This window comes from Buteo buteo, chromosome 8 (assembly GCF_964188355.1).
Source record: "Buteo buteo chromosome 8, bButBut1.hap1.1, whole genome shotgun sequence".
NCBI classification, from domain to species: Eukaryota; Metazoa; Chordata; class Aves; order Accipitriformes; family Accipitridae; genus Buteo; species Buteo buteo.
Window position 1 is genome coordinate 39,347,439 of NC_134178.1, and position 16,789 is coordinate 39,364,227.

Consider the following 16,789-nt stretch of genomic DNA (forward strand, 5'->3'; position numbering starts at 1 on the left):
TTGGTGGAAGGGAATTCTGTGTTGCACCTACTTGTACCTAAGAACTAAGGTAGGTGTTCTCCATTAATTTGCCTGAAGTTAAGTAAGCTGCAGCCTTGTTAATAGCAGACACAGGTATACCAGCTGGCTAAGCCTTCCTGATAACCCTGCAAACAGGAGAGCAAGTTGCTAACATCTCTTTCTTTGTGAATCTGTGAATCTCTGGGAATGAGAGGCCATTGAAACTATGCACAGAAAGTGTAAATGCAGGAGAGCACCTGTAAGACTGAAATCTTCTTTATCTTACTTTTCCATGACTGAATTGTCATCTGACTGGCACAGTTGTGTGCTCCAATCTTAGGTGCAGTTTACAGTTGTCACCTCCGCTTGAAGAGATGTGAATGGAGGCTGATACCCTTTAGGGCAGTATATCTCCACAGCTGTTACTGTTCCCTCTGTAGGCTCTCTCTCGCTTGCAGAGATAATTATTGGAAGGCAGAAATATATCCTCTTTGTGTATGTTTGTGCCACAGAGAAACCACATCATGCAAATAACTCAACAAGACCACAATGAGAGTGGTATTCTAGAGAATACTAAAAGTTATCATTACCTTTCCAAGCCTTCAGATTATGAAAATAAACTTTAAAAGTCTTCCGAAGATTTAAGTAGTAAGAGCCCCTTCCCTTCCACCACCATGCAAATATGACGTGAGCTGCTTCTAGAGCTGGAGGCCTTCTCAGTAAAGACTATTACTTGTTTTCAGCATTTACAAGTAGATTATAAATTGAAAGATTAGCATGCCTGCTCTTGCCTTGTTAGTCTTCTGCTTGTGTAACACAGAGCCCAATAGTCCTCACAAAAAAGACGACCTTTAGAAATGTGTCTTTGTGGAGGAAGAAGCCCCACAAGAATCAGTTATATTCCTCACAAGCATTCAGCTTCTGATTCAGGGGTTCCCAGAGGCTGACCTGGAAAGCTGCGGAGTATGACCCTTAGAGGGATTTTCAAATTGTGGCTGTTCTGCACTGTCATGCAGATTGATTTTTTTGTTATGTGGCCCCTAGCCTGATGTCCCACCCATTAAGTTGCCCTCCATGGACAAAACTCTGGGAACCCCCGAGTTCATCATCCAAGAAAATCTTTATTTTGGAAGACAGACTGAAAAAGATAATCTATTTTGTCAAGTATTACCACACCTCTGCAAACATACAGTCTCCTCGTCTGGATGATGTCATGCATATATTTGTCAATGTTCTTGCTTTGAGACAGCAATTGCAGCAAAACAGCAATATATGCAATATATAAAAAGTTTTTGAGCAAGATCCAGTACAAGCATCTCATGGTGAAATCATTCTTAATCTTATTTAACAGCTACCTGGTGTCTGGTGCAGACAAACTAGTCACAACTATGTCTTCCTTTAGACACTTAAGCAAATGGAACATATGAGCTTGTATGTTTTGTGAATGCAGGGCAAGGACAACATGGATCATAATTTGTCTCTCACTAAGAATTGTCAAGCACATTCCTCCTCCATTTTTTTGGCAGTGGATTGTTGATACAGTCATAGCTGATAAACAGATATGAGCTCTCCAGCACTCCTTACCAAAGTAACCTTGTCTGGAAACTCTCACCTTGCTCATTGGGAGGAGAGGGTTGGAAAATTGGAAATCTCTCGCTTCAGGAAAGGCATTTGGTACTACAGAAGTTAAGTGAAGATCAACTAACCTGCTGGAGCATCACAGGCTGGAAACCTGAATGTTCTGGCAGATGCCGTCATTTTGGGAACGGAGCAGGTGGCAGTCCTGCAAAGTCGTCATGGTCTTTCTCACGTAGTAGGAAGTGGCATTGCTGCTCTGGATACAAACATCCTAAGAGAGAAGTGAATGAGGTAAACAGTGACTTGACAGAAGTAAATGCTTGAACACAGTTGATACTGTGAGTCTTGGAGTGCAAGGTAGCAATACAAGTCCTTTGGAAAGCGTATCAGTATTTCTAGTGAAAGAGGTAATACCTACCTATGATTAAGTCTTAAAAAACAAACAAAAACCCCCAGCAAACACAGCATTCTTACGTAGTCATTGTTTTTCAGCTTTCAAAACTCTTCTTCTGGAGAGTTTTTGCTAATGGGTGGTCTAAAACCCAGGCTGATAAAATACCTGATCTGCCTTCCATCACCTTGGAAGCAGGGAATGCCTACTGTGAAAATGATCTGACCGTGGAGGATCCAGGATGGAAGTTTACATGTAAAACAGACTTTCTCCCCTTTTTTTATTGCTCAGAGCAATAATATTGAGAGTCTGCAGTAAGGTCTGCATTTCCAGCCATGCGCATAGTATAACAAGTACACTGAGGTGGCTTATGGCAGACAGCACTTTATGGTAAAGGCTCCATTGGAAATAGGATTCCCCGTGTCTCTACTGCTGAAGCTAGGGAAAAAACCTACCTTCATACTCCATAGTACAGAGCATGCACCCATGCAGTTTTAGCTCCTTATTTACTCCAGCCAGTTTATTGTGGGCCGTGGTAACTAACTATGTTATATGTCTGTTCTTGCCTGCATCCCTGGGAGATAATGAGATTGTGCAGTGGATATATTGACAGCAGGGTGTTTGTTTGTTTGTTTTTTTTTCAAATTCCTTTGCCTTTGTTCTGTTCTCCATGCAGCCCGCTTAAATCATCTCTTTCTGTACTATTGAGTCTTACAGCTTCTCCAAGAGATTTTTCTTTTTTGCTGGGCACATCCATAAAAAACACAGAGTTCAACCTTGTAGTCCTGGGGCAGTTTTGTTCCCTCAAAACATCAGTCTGCATGCACCCATATAAATCATCTTACTTTTGTCCCTAATCTCCAGGCAACCAAGAGACTGGCCTTTCATCTGTCTTGAACTCTTGAGAATTATTCAGCAGTTGCACAAAGCTTTTTTTAATTCCTTCTGCAGTGAAGATAGCACCAAGTTAGGAGTGTATCAAGGGCCAGGTTTTCCACTTTGGCCAGGGGCTGTGGTGTGGTGGCCTGAAGATGGAGAGAGATGTTCCTTACTGCATTTGGTAGGGAGGCCTGAGAGTCCTTTGCTCCTTGAGGCTTTTTAGGATTCTCATTGTTGCACGGGGACTTTCTTCCTCAGCTTTCCTGACCCTCTGCTGTGTCGCCAGGTAGATGTTATGGGATATGCGGAGCCAGCAAGTACAGTAGCCCTAAGAGATAGTGGAAAGAAATTGAGCTAACACATTATGTCTGATTTTCTTGCTCCTTTGTCAGAGGCCATTGTGGATTTAACAGTTTGTGATAACTAAAAAGTTACCCTTCTAATCCTGTTTTTTCACTGAATGTTTCAAGGGAGATGCCAGGATTACCACCTCTGGTTCGGTTTGGGGATCGCAGCACTTGAGATTACAGTAAAGTAGGATCCTCAACTTTAGTTCACAGCTTGATGTCCTCTTATCCTGGAAACTAAGCTACGTCAAATGAAATGTTTGCATCTATTTTCTTTCCAAGATGCGTGGTTTGGTGTTAAATGCTTGCCATTGGGGCAGACAATGTGCTAGGTTTAAGTTCACTTAGCAAAACTTTTTTTATTGGAGTGGCTCATGCAACTTGTTAACATGCACGAAATTATTAAGCTTTCACTTCCTCCACTCCCATTTCCTGTTTGGATGTTGAAAGGAAGCCCTGATTGCTAATTTGTGATTAGCCGGCAACCCAGAGTGAACTTAATCCTGTGGGTTTGCGTGGCGCTTGCCTATGCAGATACTGCCTCTCTCAAGAGCAGGCTGCTGAGTCTCACATTTCATGGTGGAAGCTGTAAACAATCTGCTCTTCTTTCCGTGAATTCATGGCTTGCCTTCTGAGAACAGAGGTGACACCTGGCCTGCCAGCACACGGGACACCGATGCTGTGAGAGAGAAGGGAAGCGTGAGGGGTTTTTCCAGTCTCGCTTGCCCAGGAGATGGCACTGTGCAATAGTGAGATTTTTACCTACAGCGTTTGTGGTGTGACAGGATGGTGATTCTTTGAGACATGACAGATGAGTGAGGTTCTTGAGTCAGTAAGACCAGAGTGACTTGCACTTCTTTTAGGACATCTCAGCACTCTCTTCTGTATAAACCGCATCATACTGTATATATGCTGTAGGCAGGTTGGGTTTAAATCTGCTGTGCACCCCTGTGTTAGGGAGATGACCTTCGTACATACTGCAGTGCAGTCAGGATCAGAACTGGGTTTGTGGGTGAAATTAATCTGGCTGTGCATTAAGTGGTGATGCCTTTGGAGCACCCTTAGTTCCAAGGCTGTTGTGCTAGTCCTTTGTGTCCCCCTTGACAATTCCCAGACCTACTGACAAAGGAGCCAAACCAAAGAGGTATATACATGTAGTATGCGCTAGAAAATTAGAAGGTTTTGTGGAGCCTCTGTAGGATCCCTCTTTCTGTCCTGCATGTAGTGTGCTGTGCGCCTGTTAGAGTACCAATTGGTTTAGTGCTTGTATATAAAACACACAGAACTTTTTTAAAGAATCTCTAACCCCACCTGCAAATGCTGGACGTGACTTGTGCTGCCAAATGCAGGCCAACTCAGCTGAGATAAATCTAGAAATTCTGGTCTTCCTTTTTTAAATGTTGGTAAGTTGAGACCATTTCCATTTCTCCCTCTAATAACAGCCTGAGATTGGGAGCACATACAGATCTGTGGGGAATTCTGATCTTGGAGTGGATATACTGCTTTACAAAACCTTAGGCAAGCTGATTAACCCTCTTATTTTAATTCTCAAAAAGGTGAAGACAGAGGTGTTACAAGTACATTCATAATATGCCTTAAAGCTAGAAATATTATGTGAATGTGAAATACTTTTGTTATTATTAATCAAATCTTAAGTGGGCTATACATTTATAACAAAGGCTTCTTAGCAAACACATGCCCTTTGAAATAGCCTGACCCTTTCTGCTTTTTCAGAGACATTAATAGTTTCCTGGCTCAATGTTTTAGGAAATGTCATCATAGTCTGGAGGAACCAGTAAAAACATAAGTCACCTATTTTGTCTGATCATTTTATGCCAGGATATTTGAGGCTGGAAGCTGTGGAGGGGACTGCTCCATTTGTGTGGGTGGAAGATGTAAAAGTTTTAATACCATTTTATTATAACTTTGCATATTAAGACTCTAGAGCTGTGTGAGAAATAGTATTTTTTGAGTTCACAGGCAGGGGCTCTAGATAGTTTTAGCAACTAGTTAACTAGTTTTCCCCTTCCTAAGCCATTTATTGCTTCAGTGCCTGGTGAAAGGGGTGTTGTCTTTGGAGAAGAGTATTTTGTTGGTTTCAGGCTTACATTGTCCTCTAATAGAGGCAGGAGTGCTCTGAAGAAAAGGCAGTGCCTTAAAACAAATGTTGGTAAACGATTATAGGAATACGATTGGTGGGACAGTAGCTTATTTGGTATGGTCAATGCAGACCGTTTCCCACTAGTAGAAAATGCAATTACTTAAATTAAGGAACTACTGTATGAAATCTCAGTACAAAGCATCATTACATGACATTTTGAAAAGCAAACCATGAGTGTCTGTTACAGTGATCCAGTGACACTCTGTTCTCCATTATAAACGCCAACATTTACAATGGACCAAACCCTACCATCCCTGCATGGTTTTGATTCTCTCCTTTCTGAGGCAAAGCCTCCAGCAAGCACGTTGGTGAGTCCTGACCATGATCTCTTGCGTCTGTGGAGACCAGACATGCATGGCAGTTTATCCCCTACTGTGCTGTCATCTGCTGCAAGCTTCAGACAGCCCCGCAGAGGTGAGATCTGCGTTGTTGCTAACTACACTTGGTTGCATGGAGCTGGAAAAGACTGCCAGGCTCCATTTATCCTCCTCTTCTTCCCACAGCATCCTCCAGAGAGAACCAAAGTTTTTGCCTGTTTTTGGGAGGTCATGCACTGTATTTTCTCTTCTGTATTCCATCAGCATTGGAGACCAGTCTAATATTTGTCAGCAGTCTAGAGAAACTGGAGGATAACACTTACTTCATCCTGCACAGCTCTTTTTGGAAATGAACTGTGGCATCACAAGAGGCAACCACAGCCACTGCAAGCTGTACCATAATGTATTATGCAGACTCTTCCCCTCCTCACCTGCCCCCCAAACTAGAAAAATTAAACATGGTGTCTTTTCAGCTTCTGCTGTAGCCTTAAATGGAGCTGATGTGCAGCTGTCATTCACTAAGAATTCAAACTGTGTTCAGGCTGCAGTTCAGGTATGCAGACCCCCATTAAAACAAATCCTTGAGGATTTCAGAAAGATGCAAAAAGAGCTCATGGGTGCTGAGTTACCTTAATCAGAGTCCAGTCAGAAGGGGAGGTTACTACTGATCTACTGCTTTTACGTTTATGAGTCCAACAAGGTGTTACCACAAGAATTATAAAGGAGGGCAACACCCCACAAATTAACCTTGATGTTAATTCTTGCCAGACATCTATCCCTTGTGTTTTTTGGAGGCTTTTCTCTCCATCTCTTGATTTAATGTGCCAAATGCTGGTTCTTATTCTTTCTCCCACCCAAGCTGAGTGCGTATGCATCAGCCTTGTGGCAGAGATGCTGCACCCTGCTGCTCTCCTGTCATGGTCACCACTTGGAGATGTTGCATTTAGATTAGCAACAGTGGCTTTCCCTTTGTATTTGTCAGGATCTCTTATCCTTTTCTTCTTTGTGCATACGTTCTGTCAGGTCAGGCCTCGATTTGTCACTGTGTACTGTGCCATGAGATACTCCTTTCAAATCCCTTCTTAAACTGGAGCTGGATCTGTGTGCAGAGGAGTCCCCTGGGTGTCAGGATCCCTGAGCACTGGGTGACACCAGGGTTGTTGCTCAGTCCCAGAGCACAGTGTGCAGTCTACAGAGCCTTTAAGTGTCTTGAGAACGGCCAGTTTGAGGCACACTTCTTTCCCAAAGTAACATGGTAAGAGTCCCGAAGAAACACGTGCATTGAGCAGGATGCATAGGTGAATTGTTATTGTTGTTGCCTGTCCCCACAAGAAATTCAGAAAAAAGTGCCCGTGTCAGGTGCTCCTACCAGCTGCTCTGGGGCTTCTAAGTAGGCAAGGCTCCCCTTCCCACTGCTGTCTGCCATGCTCTTTATTTCATCTCAGTCAAGGGGGTGTAGGCCTCAGGGAAGGAGAATTTTGGCTTTTTCTCTAATCCCTACTTCTTGGATTGTCAGGGTTTAGGGAAGGAAGAGCTCTTCTCAGTTCCGTAATTAGTTCAGTCATTTGCAAATGGGAGCTTTCTGATTTTTATTGATGTGTGGTTAAGCTGTCGTGAGCTGTGTGTGTACCTGTCTGTACTTTTAAAATAAATATTGCACTCATCCAGCAGAAGAAGTGTGACCTCGGCAAGAACCAGATTTAAAAACAAAACTATCTTTTTAATCCTCAGCTTGCCCCCTGCTCCCCTCGGGGTTTTGATGATGGCTAGAATGTCTTCATTGACTGTAAAGGTTTTTTAAAAAAAACAGTGAAATTTTCCTGAACTAGAAACTATCCAATCCCACCCAAAGAGATTTAGTGAAATTGAAACTGTAGAGAAGATGAAGGCAAGCTATTCCTTACACTGTATTCATATTCTTGTGTCCTAACATACAACTTGGCCGTAGCAGTTGTGTGAAAAGGCATCCGACCTGTTCTGTTAGGCGGAATACCCTGCGGTCTCAGTGTTTACAGCAGATACAAGGAAAAGGCCTTGTCTTCAGACGTGTCCATGCAGGGCCTAGAACACTTTTGGCTGTATGTAAGAAATAATAATAAGGCCAAAACCTCTCTGCCAGCTAGTGAAATGAAAATGCTGTACTTCACAGCTATGTCATTGGAGAATTATATTTCATTAGAGCTGATATTAAAAACCCTGATGTCAGTTGTGAAATGTGGCTGACTTCAAATTTGCAAAACACATAGGAAATTTTTTCGTAATGTGTTGTCACTTTAGAAGTCTGGCAGTCCTTTAGGTTCGCTCATAAAACTTTAAGCTCTGAGAAGGGGAAAACCCCAAGGCTATTTCCCCCAAACTTTTAAAAGCTTTGCTTCTACTAGCAAGTGCCATTTTTATAAAGTATGTGCAAGTAACGTTCTGGATGCTTCGAACAGCAGCAGTTGTTAGGGCTTTCAGGCTGGAGAATGGGATCAAGCAGTCATGAGAAATAAGGTATGCTAGACATTTAAATGACAGCATTTTAAAAGTCAGTGAGCAGGGTAGAGAATAGCAGTCCAAACTATTACTGGTTATTAAATGCAAAAAAACCCTGTTGTTTTGCCATTTTTTCCTTCCCATTTGGTGGCTTACAGGCTTACGTTGCTGGGAAGGAATATGAGCACAGCAGTTGTACTGAGGTGGTTCCAACAGGTCACTGAGAGCTGCAGAACAGCTTCCATGTTAATCTTGTTTTCACAAAATCATGAAATACTTGTAAATCAGACTATTGTCTGTCTGAGTCATGGTAAAGGCACGAGGGGTATATGCATGTGTCAGCTTTTCACAGTTTCACACTTGTATGACTTTTTTAAAAAAGAAAAAAAATCTAATTAGCTCTTATTTTTGCTTGTTAGACAATATTTATATGTCCAATGCAGTATGTGAGTAAGCTTATTTCTGTTACAGTTAGATTTATTGTAGGACATGGTAAATAATACATAATTCTAGGCAGGTTTTTCTGGTTTGGTTTTTTGCTCAGATGTGGAGAACTTGTGAACATACATACATTGTCATTTGCTAATAGAAAAATATATTATGTTTAAACAAGCAAATCCAACCTGTTTGTGGCCTGAAGATGTACTAACGACTACATGTGTGTCCTTTTCTGCTTGGGTATCTCCAGCTCTGCAGTAATCTCACTGTGCTCCCCATTGAAAACTCCATTAGGCAATAGACAGTGTGTGCTACGTCCAGTTAGAAAGAGTGTTGGTGCTGTACCACTAAGTAAGACTTACAATGGCAGACTTCAACTGTTCGTTTTTTTTTCCACACACACTCTGATTATAATCACCTTTCTTTGCATTGATTTCCCACCAGATTTTTGGGAGCTTACTATCTTCAGGACTTCTCTCTCTTTTGAAATTGGCCAGCAGTGGAAAGGGACAATGTCTGATAGACAATGGTAAAACATATCATGCAAGGTTTTCTTTAGGAAGCAGTCTCGAATCAACCTCATAAAACCATTCTTACAGGTCCATCCAGTTGTGGACAGCAGCATTTCTTACAAATTCACTGAGGTTAATGGCATTAGAGTGGTGAATCTTAGTAATGTGAAGGCTGTTCAGTGGACAGACAGGGCTGAAATGCCAGTTAATCCCTTACCAGGCAGATTTCAGCTGTTTCATTTTGAATTTGTCAGCTGATTTGTGTGAGCAGGTCATCATCTCTTTCGTGAGGGAAAGGAGCAGGGTGCTTGTGTAAGGGTTAGATCAGCCTGTAGGATCAGGGACTGGTTAAGGGAGTTTGTGTTTATCAGCAGGTCCCAAAGTGGGTGGAAACATGACGGTTTGGATTAGGAGATGTCCCTTAAATGTGCATCTGTTCAGCTTGTTAACTTCATGCACTCAGGGAGTGTAAAATCAGGGACCAACCCACTTTTTACTTTCTTTCTTCTTCTTCTCTCTCTTTTTTTTTTTTTTGTTTTTTTTTTAAATAGTGAAGGCATTGAAACACTGTCTGGAAACAGAAAACATTCCCAGCTTTTTTATGGATAAGTGGTCAGCCGGGTCTTGCTTGTTCCCTTATAAGCAATGTTCTTAATTGGATGAAGTTGCTACTATTTCAGGTCAATGTGTGTGTTTTCTCTTACAGTTGCCATGGCACTGGTAAGACAGATATGTTCTGTAGTTGTGTTTGTCCTCTTATAATATGTGAATTTTTATTTTCAGCACTGTATTTGTGGCATAATAGTGCTTGCAGTGTTTTTCCATACCTCACCGCAGTTGCCCCTGTTGGAGTTACTGCACTCGATTATTTCTTGTTTGTCACATAGCAGTCTGTTTTACATGCCCACCTTTGTGTCCATTAGAGTTAGTAGCTCCTAGGGCCTTTGTATTTTGGGTATTTTATAGCTTGGCGGATACTTAAGGTTAGAGACATTATGTCATGGTTGCAATCTTACATAAACATAAACCATAGAGCCTAATCTAGCAGGTTTTTATACAACTCAATAAACTTGGCTGAGCTACAGCTTATCTTCTGAGGAGGTGCCCAATATTGATTTAAAGGCTTCAGGTGATAGAGAATCTAACAAAGATTAACTATACAAGTTATAGCTAATAAGTTGTTACTGAGGTCTGTCACTGTTGAAAAATGTGCCTTTACTTAAAACAAAGTGCAGCAAAACAGCAGAAGCAGCAACCATAGCCCAAATCAACCATATATTTTTTTTTTCTCTCCCTATAGTGAGATTTTCATCATGCTGTTTGAAATCAGATATCTCAGTACTTCAGTTTTTACTTTTTACTATGACAGAAATAACTTAGGGAAGTCTGAAAGGTTTCCCAAGTAAATTTCACAATTTGGACCATGTTGGAATATCTAGAAATGAGTCAAGTGTAGAGCAGCCCAAGACACACTGACGCCAGTGTTGAGCCCCAGCTCTCCCCTGCTACAGGTTCCCATTACTTTAATGACACCTATAGTTGGTTCATTGACATTAGTCTGCTTACCACAGAAAAAATTGTAGTGAGGTGTCTGGAAGTGTCTTAAGGCTGTCTTACTGTTAGCTCTACATGCAAGATTCAGGTGGAATATAGTATTGAAGGAACCAAGAATTTTATAGCAATTTTTTTTAAAGTAGGATTTTTATGTTGCTGTTTTATGCTTAGCCAGACCAAGTAAAGCAAAACTGTTTTGCCTTTGCATCGCTTTGTTTTGCTTTTTTGTTGTTGGGTTTTTTTTATTTTTGTTTTTTAAAGTAGCATCCCTTAATGTTGCTGGTGGCTCTCATTAAAGTCACTGGGAACCCTGGAAGTATGAATCAGCTTTGGAGGAAATGGTGAAAAGGGAAGAAGCCCACAGTTACCAAAACAGACCTGGCTTGATGCTCAGTCAGCGGAGGGTTGTAGACCAGTTCATCAAGTTTATTAGCAGTGAATGCAAGAAAAATGCAGAAGCATTATCTGCTGTTGCAGAATGCCGGTTTTGAGAATAACAAAAACTTAGTTGCCCCTCTCAGTTACAGCAGTAACAGACCCAGAGGTTGGATTAGGATTGGCACTAACTGACTGTCCTTTTCATGGATTATCTAAAATCTAATCAGGGGAGAGGGGAACGCAAAAGACCCACCCTTCTGTTTAGTTTAAATTTGCTCCTTGTTGGACAGTGTTTAGGAACCTCTGAATTAAAGACAGTTAAAAATGGAACTGCTGCTTTCAGCTGTTTCCTTAACCTTGCTAACCTGAAGTCATCCATCTGTAGTTGTGTGGGCAGAGAAGTCTGCAATAACCCCTTTATGCTTTTCAGACCAAAGCTATTTAAAGAAGAGGGAGCTAGTGTTTTCTGTCACACCTATTCACATTGGTATGCCCTCATGGCTTCTTTTGTTTTAAGGTATCATGAGATGAACAGAAGAGACTGTATTTTCCCTAGATAAGTGTACAACAGTTAAGTTTCTAAACTTGAGACGATGTTTTTTTGATTTTATCAATCAAGTTAGTAGAAACTTGTCTGAAAGAATCGACCCAAACTCAGTCACAGTGGAGGCAGGTAGGTTGGTATCCTTTTTCTTGGGTGAGCCATTTCTCATCACAGATGTGATCTGAAGATTTTTGTCATTGTTTTGATCTTAATTTACATGCAGTTTATAAGCCAGTTCTTGTACTTGGTAAGAACATGTGGTCTTGGACCATTTTAAGTCTTCCAGGATTTGGGGTTTATTGCTGCTGTAAAAGGCTTCCATAACAGCCTTCCTTCAACTGGTTTTCTACATTTATTTAATGCTTATTATTTTGAAATTGATATGCATCTCTGCCATTTCCTGAAAATTATGAAAAGGCTTACAAATAATCAGTATGTTGTTTTTGTTAAGAGAGGGATCCTTCTTAATTGCCTCTGCTTTCACTTCTTGGCTTGTATGTCGTCTTTTAGTGCTGCATAATTATATTAAGTGGTGTAGAAAACCAAGAATTCCATTAACTTCTTCAAGGGTTATGCTATGAACAGGCTCTGTGTGTAAAACAATACAAATATGCGCTGTTAATTAAGAGGTTAAGTAAGTTTCCAATTTAAGAAACAAGGTGCAAAGGTTGCAAATTGTCTGAAGGCATTTGGGGCTGCCTCTTCCCAGGAGCCGCAAGGTAGCCCACTGTCATATGGGTAAACCGGGTATGGTGTAGCACCTGTGACCTGTGGGGCTAACACAGTATAATGCTGCTGCTGCTTGTTTGCTTACGTGTGACTCAGTGTCCCCGTATCCCCAAATCTTGCCTTCTGAATTGTAACTTAAACAAAACGCCTTGCTCGGTCCTAGTGGTCTAGATGGCATTTAGGACTGTGATGTAACTTTTTAGCAGAATCTATAGTCAATGGTGGAAGCCAGAAGAACATCAGACTGAAGGATGTTTTGGCTCTTTAACTTGAAAGAAATACTAACGTCAGCCCAGCTGAGCTCCCAGATTCACGTTTGGCAAAAGACAGATTACATAAGCAGCAGTAATTTTCCCCACGCTTGGAAAGAATTGGTCGAAACTCTTTACGATTCCCCACGAGCGCACCGGGCTGCTGGGTGCAGTGATTGGTCAGAAAGCAAAAATAACTTCCAGCAGGAGTGCGGTCGGACAGCCCAGCTCTGCGTTCCCACGTTGGCCAGGGAGGCCTGTCTGCTGCACCGGCCGCCACTCCTCCCAAGGTGTGCTGTGCTGGACCAGCTGAAAGGATCCCGTGTGTCAGCTCGTGAGCTCTGGGTTGGGCTGGGTTGAAGGTACCCACAGTCAGGGTGAATGTTAAATGAGATTTATGGGGTTCTTTGCCTGATAATAAACTTTCAGTTTAAAAAGATCACAGACAAATACTTAATGCATCCCCTTCTAAAAAGAAGGGTACTGGAATTTGGAAAATTCACCTTTCTGTTTGGCTAGAATTTATTTTCATGCTTTCTGTGAGGATTGTTTGGTCTGATCTCACTGCCTCTGTTTGTGTTTCTATTACAGATGCCTTTCATTCTTCCTCTAAATTATCCCAAATGCTCAATGGGAAGAGCAGATGTTCACCAATTATAAAAAATAAATAAATTGAAAAGTAAAAGAAAGCTGGGGGTGGGGGCAGGGCATTTTAATTGCCAGATGACTCTTGCATGGGAACATCGGCTAGGTTATGTGAGCACAAAGGCGGACAGGGGCTCCCAACTAGCACCCTGCCCTGGGTTCCTCCCAGGCCATCATGGGGGCCATCAGCCCACCAAAGGCCCACCTCCACAAGCCCAGAGGAGCACAGAGGCACAACGGCAGGCAGAAACCTGAACCAAGGACTGGGAGGAAGGGACGCCCGGTCTGGGCCCTTCCCAGGGCTGTCCCAGGAGAGCCTCAGCCCCAGGGTCCAGACCTGAAACCCATCAAGATGAGGCAAGGCCAGAGCACCTTTTGGACTCAGGAGGGGTTGCTGCCGAGGTGTACGGCACACATGACGGGATGCAGGGCAAGAGCGTTTGGGGATTGCACAGTACTTATTATGGGATGTTTAAGGGAAGAACCAAAGGCAGGCAAAGGGAACCATTTAGGTGATTTGGGCAGGAACAAGTGTGGGAAAATAGAGAGCTAAGGGCATAAAAAGGACCAGTTGCATCTAAATACTTTGCTGGTCAGTGTGCTTGCCTGGCTGTGCCCTGTGCCTGACAGGACAGACTGTGCTGTTGTCGTCTTACATTCCTCTCTTCCTCTTTCCTGGGTGAGGGACTCTCTATTCTGTGTGTCTAAATGGGGGTCTGAATACAGCAACTGTGGTGCAGCAGCTGGAGCAAGCAAGGGTCTGGGTGCTAGCAGCTGGGGTGGGACTGTGGGCTGCAGGGTCTCCGTGCCTGCGTGCCAGCACCTGGGGACACTCGAGTGAGTGAAATCAGGTGCCAGCCATTGGAGTGGGACCAGAGGCCAGAGACCCGTGCATCCCTGGTGCAGCACTCAGAGCGGGTACGGATGTGCAGTTGACTATGGAAGCAGTAGCAAAAGATTGGGCCAGTGAGAAGGTGAAGTGGTCTGGGAGCCACGTACATGTGTGTGGAGCAGAGGAGTCCCAGGCAGCTCTGGATGTGTGTGCACCGGTCTGTGCCAGCAGCTGGAGTGGCGCAGTGTCTTTGGGGGCCCGTATGTCCAGGTGCCAGCAACTGGAAGGACGGGGATCCAGGAGCGGTTACTGGGCGGAATGAGTGTCTGAGCCCAGCTGCTGAAGGGATCCGTATTGTCCATGTGCGTGGACACGTGTGTGTATATATGTAAGTATACACACATACATAAATACATGTATATACATATAAAATACATATGTTCTCACTAGTGGACCTCTTCCTGTTCAGCCAGAGAGGGGCTGTGTGTTACCTGTATGGTGGCTGTATATATCTGTGTACGTACAGTGTGTGCCTGTGCTCTGAGAGTGCTTGTGCCTACTGAGAATACGTTTTCAGCCTTGCTACTGGTTGCACCTGGGAGCATGGAGCTGGCAGCCTCGCCTCTTTTGGGCTGTCTATAGGGCCTGTTCTCCTAATGAGATCCACCTGTAATCATATAAATCATGAACATACAAATTGAAACATGTTACTGGTAACCATATATGTTTTTAGGTTTTGCACAGTACCAGGTGAGCAGCTGGAGCTTGAGCTAGTAATATTGATACAAAGGCAGTGAGGGAAGCGATATAACCAAACTGACTTTTTTTAGCATTGACAATTAAGCGGTGACATCCCGTTGTGCTTCCTTCAAGCCTTTTCATTCCCCCTATGAAAGGATGCCCTTTGGCATTCCTTTCATGCTCTCTGTGCCTTCACATTTTGGCTGTTCCTCATAATGCTGTGATCAATGTCTAAAATACTTTGATAAGAGGATTAGTAACATTAGAACACAACTTCCATCTCTTGATGGACATTATTATAACAATTCATTGCAGAAAATGCGAATAAAATTTGTCTATGAATTCCAAAGATTGTGTTAAAAAAAACATTTTTTAAAAATAGTGCTTATTTTGCAGCTGGATGCAACCACCTCTTTCCTTGATCATTAGCCAATTTGGCTTGTTAGAATTTGCCTGGTGGCTAGTTTTTACTCAGCACTGTACTTATAAAAGCATCTGTTAATCGTGGTTACTTTGCTTTGAATTTTAAAATCTTGCTAGTTTGGATGAGCCATACATGATGCATTTTTTAAAGTTAAAACCCAAAGCAGCTCCCTTGCCCCAAACCAAGTTTCTAGCTTGACTTTTCCTCCATTTGAAAAACTTCTGGCAGTTCAATTAGAAAAAAGACAGAAGAAACCAAGTTGTATAGAGAAAATATAGCTGCTTACTCAGGTGTCACCAAAGGGGAAATCTGGAGAGGCAGAAACAGTCTGAGTTGGGATTTGGACAAGCTAACAGTAGGGGAAGATGAACGAGTTCTTATCTTTTAGTAAGCGTAAATGGCCAAGACTTAAGTTTTATGTCTTTAGCAGAAGACAACACCCTGAAGAACTCTATGGAGGAGAGAATATGGAAGAAGGAGGGCTTTCATCATTACTTTAGAGAAAGAAGCGTTTTTGGTAAAGCACTGAATCGGCAGCATTGATTTTAATGCCATACAAGGTGAATTCACCCGTGCTTGCTTGCTTGCTGAGATCAGATGAGGTGACTAAGTGTATTTTGTGGTAACACATGTTTTTTGAGGGCTTTGTGTAAGCTCCTATGTGAGAATGCTTTAGTGCAGGTCTGTCTGTTTAATAATATCCCATCAGGTGCTGATGTTAAATTTGGCTGCTACTTTTGAAGGGTTTTGATGATGGATTGTCTGGAATCTGTGAGCCATGACCTCTGGAATAGTGTCAGTTTGAAGCCTGTCTTTATGGGCATACTAAAACTGTTAAATTTGGTAACTGCAGCAGCATGTGAGATCCCATCATTCCACTCAGTGGCTGGGTGAAGACCTCCATCTCGTGATACTCTTTGTAGCATTTGTTTTCATTCTAGCAATGGAAGCTGGATTTGGAACATTGTTTTCATAGCAATTGAGAAATCCCTCTGGACAGAGCCATACAATAGCTTATTTAAGGGGTTAACTCCTTGTTATGTTAGCTCTCATTTAACTCTGATGGCTATCTGGATTTTGGATTAGGAAGACTTCTCCCAACACCTTTTGGTGCATCAAATGGTTGCGAAAGGTATGAGTGCAGAGTAAGGGTTGATGTAATTATGGTGCCCACTGCTCCTTAAACCTGCATCAGCTTCTTACAGAAATCTAGTCACTAGGGTTTTTTGAAAGAATAATATGGTATACATGTGCTTTAGCCTAATTGTACATATGGTTAGTTTGATTTATGTTGTAGTCTTTTCTGGTCATCTTTTCCCAATTTGCCTGCATAATTAGGAGTTGACTTGAGACAGTTTGGGGCTTTTGTGAACACCAACTAGTATCGAAATTAAACTATGCAGTACATCTGATTGGGGCGAGTCCTGAACTTTTGTTTTCTTTATATTCTTCCTGAAGTCTTCTGCCTTCAGTGTGTTAAAACCTGAGAAATTATAAACCCAGTAGCAGTTGACTGGTTTGTTTGCAGTGTACATTTGATTTTAGTTGTGTCTCCATGAAGAGAGATGGCTTGACTGACTCTGAAACAAAAGA

The 16,789-nt window shown here is 42.3% G+C and overlaps 2 protein-coding genes across 8 annotated transcripts in view; one reads left to right on the forward strand and one right to left on the reverse strand.

The window, feature by feature from the left end:
* Positions 1-16,789, reverse strand: part of FILIP1L (filamin A interacting protein 1 like) — a 212,393-nt gene that overhangs the window by 160,085 nt on the left and 35,519 nt on the right. For 6 of the 7 annotated variants that reach the window (XM_075034236.1, XM_075034234.1, XM_075034239.1 and 3 more), the window contains one exon: positions 1,707-1,849. Coding sequence is in view for 1 of the 7 variants with exons in the window: in XM_075034239.1 (XP_074890340.1) it covers positions 1,707-1,718 (12 nt within the window). In the remaining 6 variants the exon portion in view is untranslated. Of the gene's footprint in view, positions 1-1,706; positions 1,850-2,424; positions 2,778-16,789 lie in introns of those variants that run through there. The other variant, XM_075034235.1, reaches the window with a different exon arrangement.
* The window catches only part of CMSS1 (cms1 ribosomal small subunit homolog), a 244,960-nt gene that overhangs the window by 159,838 nt on the left and 68,333 nt on the right, over positions 1-16,789 (forward strand). The window lies entirely within an intron of this gene.